The sequence below is a fragment of the Pinus tabuliformis genome, chromosome 6 (genome assembly GCF_031772625.1).
Source record: "Pinus tabuliformis cultivar Carrire ecotype Pingquan chromosome 6, CPIR1, whole genome shotgun sequence".
Classification (NCBI taxonomy): domain Eukaryota; kingdom Viridiplantae; phylum Streptophyta; class Pinopsida; order Pinales; family Pinaceae; genus Pinus; species Pinus tabuliformis.
Genome location: NC_142292.1, coordinates 159,831,878 through 159,835,803, shown reverse-complemented (window position 1 = coordinate 159,835,803; position 3,926 = coordinate 159,831,878). Strand labels below are relative to the sequence as shown.

Genomic DNA, 3,926 nt, shown 5'->3' with positions numbered 1-3,926 from the left:
ACCTGGAATTCCTTAAATCTTCTTTTTCGATCAGCGAAACTTTTTTGCCTGTCTTGAGCGGCTTTCAAGTTAGTACGCACCCTTTTCACTGTATTCTCCATTTCCTGTAACATATCAGGACCAATTCGCAACCTGTCTTCCGGTCCACCCCAGCTTGCGGGTGTGCGGCACTTCCGCCCATACATAACCTCAAAAGGACTCATCTGAGTTGAGGAATGGTACCCATTGTTGTATGCGAATTCGACTAAGTGGAGATAGTCCTCCCATTGAGTTGGCTTCATCAAAACACATGCTCTCAGCATGTCTTCCACAACTTGATTTACTCGTTCTGTTTGGCCATCAGTTTGGGGATGATAAGCTGTACTAAAATTCAGCTGTGTTCCCAGTTCCGCAAACAGTGTCCTCCAAAAGGTTGATGTAAACTTGACGTCCCGATCGGAGATAATCACTTTCGGCAGCCCATGTAATTTGAACACATGCTGCATGAAAATATGGGCAATTTGTACAGCCTTATATGTCGATTGCACAGGTATGAAGTGTGCTGCCTTACTCAACTTATCCACCACCACCATAATGGAATCATTATTCTTCTTGGTCTTGGGCAGTCCCGTTATAAAATCCATGGATATAGTCTCCCACTTCCATTCTGGAATGGGTAGAGGTTGTAACAGCCCTGCTGGGTGCATGTGTTCCGCCTTAATTTGCTGACATTCTAGACAGCGTGCTAGATACTCAGCTATCTCTTGCTTCATTTTTGGCCAGTAGTATTCTTTGCGGAGTGTGGTAACCATTTTCTGGTAGCCCGGGTGTCCCGCATAATGGCTGGTATGAAACTCATCTAAAATCATCTTCTTAATGCTGTCTTCATTGGGCACATACAGCTTATTATTAAAGCACAACATATCAGCATCATCTAGTTTGTACCCTTGTAGTAATTCCTTATTAGATTGCTGCTGTAATTTCTGTTTGATGTGCTGATAAACAGCATCTTGATCAGCCGCTATTTTTATCTTTTCCAATAAGGTACTTTGCCACTCACTAACTGAAATTCTGCACACGCATTGCACCTTCCGACTTAATGCATCCGCTACTCGGTTCTCCTTACCCTTTAGATGCTTAATTTCAAAGTCGAACCCACTTAAGAAGTCAGCCCAGCGAGCTTGTCTTGTATTTAAGGTGGGTTGACTGAAGTAGTTCGTTAAACTGTGGTGGTCTGTTAATAACAGAAATTTTCTGCCCACAAGGTAATGTCGCCACATTTTCAGGGCATGAATGACAGCAGCCAGCTCCATGTCGTAAGCAGAGTATTTCTGCTCATGCTCTTTCAACTTTCTAGATTCGTAAGCAATGACTCTTCCTTCCTGCATCAGCACTCCTCCCACACCTTCCTTGCTTGCGTCCGTGCAGACTACATAATCCTTGTTAGGATCAGCGATACTTAATATAGGTGCAGTAGTAAGTAAGTGCTTGAGCTGCTCAAAGCTCTTTTGGCACGCTGAGGTCCACTTAAATGTTTTTCCTTTCTTTTGCAAAGAGGTGATTGGGTATGCTACTCTCGAAAAGCCTTCGACAAATCTTCTATAATACCCTGCTAACCCCATAAAGGACCTAATGTCTGCCACGTCCTTTGGAATAGGCCACTCCATTATAGTTCTAATCTTCTCAGGATCCACAGCGATGCCCTCTTTAGTGATCACGTGGCCCAAATATTGTATCTCCTCCTTGTAAAAATCGCATTTGCTGAACTTTGCATATAATTGATGTTCCCGCAAAGTTTGCAACACCAATTTAAGGTGTTCCTCATGCTCCTTCCTTGATTTGCTGTAAATCAGAATGTCATCTATGAATATCAGCACAAATTTGTCTAAAAACCGCTGAAACACCTTGTTCATCAAACACATGAAAGTGGCAGGTGCATTTGTCAGCCCAAAAGGTAGCACCACGAACTCATAGTGCCCATACCGCGTTCTGAAGGCGGTCTTAGCGATATCCTCCTCTTTTATTCTGATCTGATGGTAACCAGATCGCAGATCAATTTTTGAAAATACCGTTGCCCCCTTCACCTGATCAAAGAGCTCGTCGATTCTAGGCAAAGGATATTTGTTTTTGATTGTAAGCTTATTTAGCTGGCGATAATCAATGCACATCCGTAAAGTTCCATCTTTCTTTTTGACGAACAGCACTGGGGCTCCCCAAGGCGACACGCTGGGACGGATGTAATTTTTATCTAACAGTTCTTGTAGCTGCATCTTTAATTCTGTCAGTTCTGGCACACTCATACGATAGGGTGCCCGTGATACAGGTGCTGCCCCTGGAATTAGCTCAATAGTGAAATCCACATCCCGTTTTGGTGGTAATCCCGGCACTTCCTCAGGAAAAACATCTGCAAACTCCTGCACTATCGGCATGTTACCCAGCATGGCAGTTGTGTCTTTCTGATTTGCGTATCCCACTTGGATAGCGTAGATTTGACATTTCTTCTTGATGCACTTAGCTAACTGGGTAGCTGTAATAGGTCGAATCTGCACAGGGTGTCTAATTCCTTGCAATTCCTGCTGGTCTCCCAGGTCATCCTTATAATATATGGTCTTGGTCTTGCAGTTAACCAAGGACCAGTGTTTCTCCAGCCAGTCCATCCCAATCAAAATATCATAGGAGCCCAACGGTAATACATTCAAATCTGCCACTATTGGCTGCCCTGCTAAGGTTAAGGCACAATTATTCACCTTGGCCAAGACTCGTCTCTTGGCTCCTGTAGCTAGTTGGACCAGCCACGGATTTTTGAATTTTTCAGCCTGCAGTTTACACTGTTCTACTATATTCGGACTAATATAACTTAAGGTAGCCCCTGGGTCTATAAGAACAGCTAAGGACAGGTTTGAGATTTTACCTTCGAATTCAATCATAGATGGCTGGTACTCCGCTTGACGGTCCTCCAGCGCCGCATTGATTCTGGGCACACTACGGGCCACGTCCCCAACCGTTGAAGCCTCATGTATCTGAGATATCTGGTCTGTTCCTTTCCTCTGCGGGCAGTTTTTAACATAGTGGGGTCCTCCACAACCCCAGCATTGCACTGGTGGTCTGGTCATCCCTTCATCAGCTGATCTAACAGACTGCTCATTGGTCTGGACCGGGGCGCGTTCCTTGCAGCAGGTCTGCTACTCAGTCCTTTACCGGCACTCTTATTCCCACTGCTGCGACTTCCTTTGCTGCTTCCAACCACCCGACCACTTCTTTTCTCATTCCATCTCTTGATGGAAGTGTCCCCCTTCTGTTTACTCTGCTGGTAACAGATTCTCGCCTTACGGATGGCTTCATCCATGGTTCTAGGATTATCGAATTCAATCCTTTCCCTTATGTATGAAGGTAGGCTGCTCACAAACCTCTGAACCTTGGCTTTTTCTTCCTTGATGTAAGGTACATAACGTAGCAGCGAGGTAAAACGATTAATGAACTCGTCCATGGTCTGCTGTCCCAGTCTTAAGTCGTGAAATTCTCTTGCCTTCTCATCATAGAAGCGTTCTGTCAGGTACCTCTCCTTGAAATACTTCTGGAATTTCTCCCATGTAATAGTTCGTTCGCTGACCCCTTTGACTATCTTGATTTCTTCCCACCACAAGGTTGCCTTGCCTTGTAATTGGAAGATTGCCAATCTTGCTTTCAGGTTGTGGTCGTACTCATACAACTGAAAATACTTGTTCATATTGATCAACCAGGCTTCAGCAGCTTCCTCTTGCTCACCATCAAAATGTGGAGGTTTAATCTTTCGGAATTCTCCCTGCAATTCCACTTTCTGACGTTTTGATGTTTGCTGTTGAGGTGCATTATCAGAGTGATCCTCCTTGTCTTGGAAGTTTTCAGGTTCCATTTGATGATCTTGTTCTTCTGTTACCCTTTGTTGTTCTGCACTGGGGTTGGACAGG

General features: G+C 44.5%; 1 protein-coding gene across 1 annotated transcript; it reads right to left on the bottom strand.

Annotated features, from left to right (window-relative positions):
* Positions 1 to 363: 363 nt before the first annotated feature.
* Positions 364 to 3,092, bottom strand: LOC149257877 (uncharacterized). Its single transcript, XM_089390055.1, has 4 exons — positions 2,891 to 3,092; positions 2,049 to 2,698; positions 710 to 1,115; positions 364 to 479 (listed from the first exon to the last, which is right to left on the bottom strand). The coding sequence occupies exons 1-4, from the start codon at positions 3,090 to 3,092 to the stop codon at positions 364 to 366; spliced, it is 1,374 nt and encodes a 457-aa protein (XP_089246181.1).
* Positions 3,093 to 3,926: the final 834 nt, after the last annotated feature.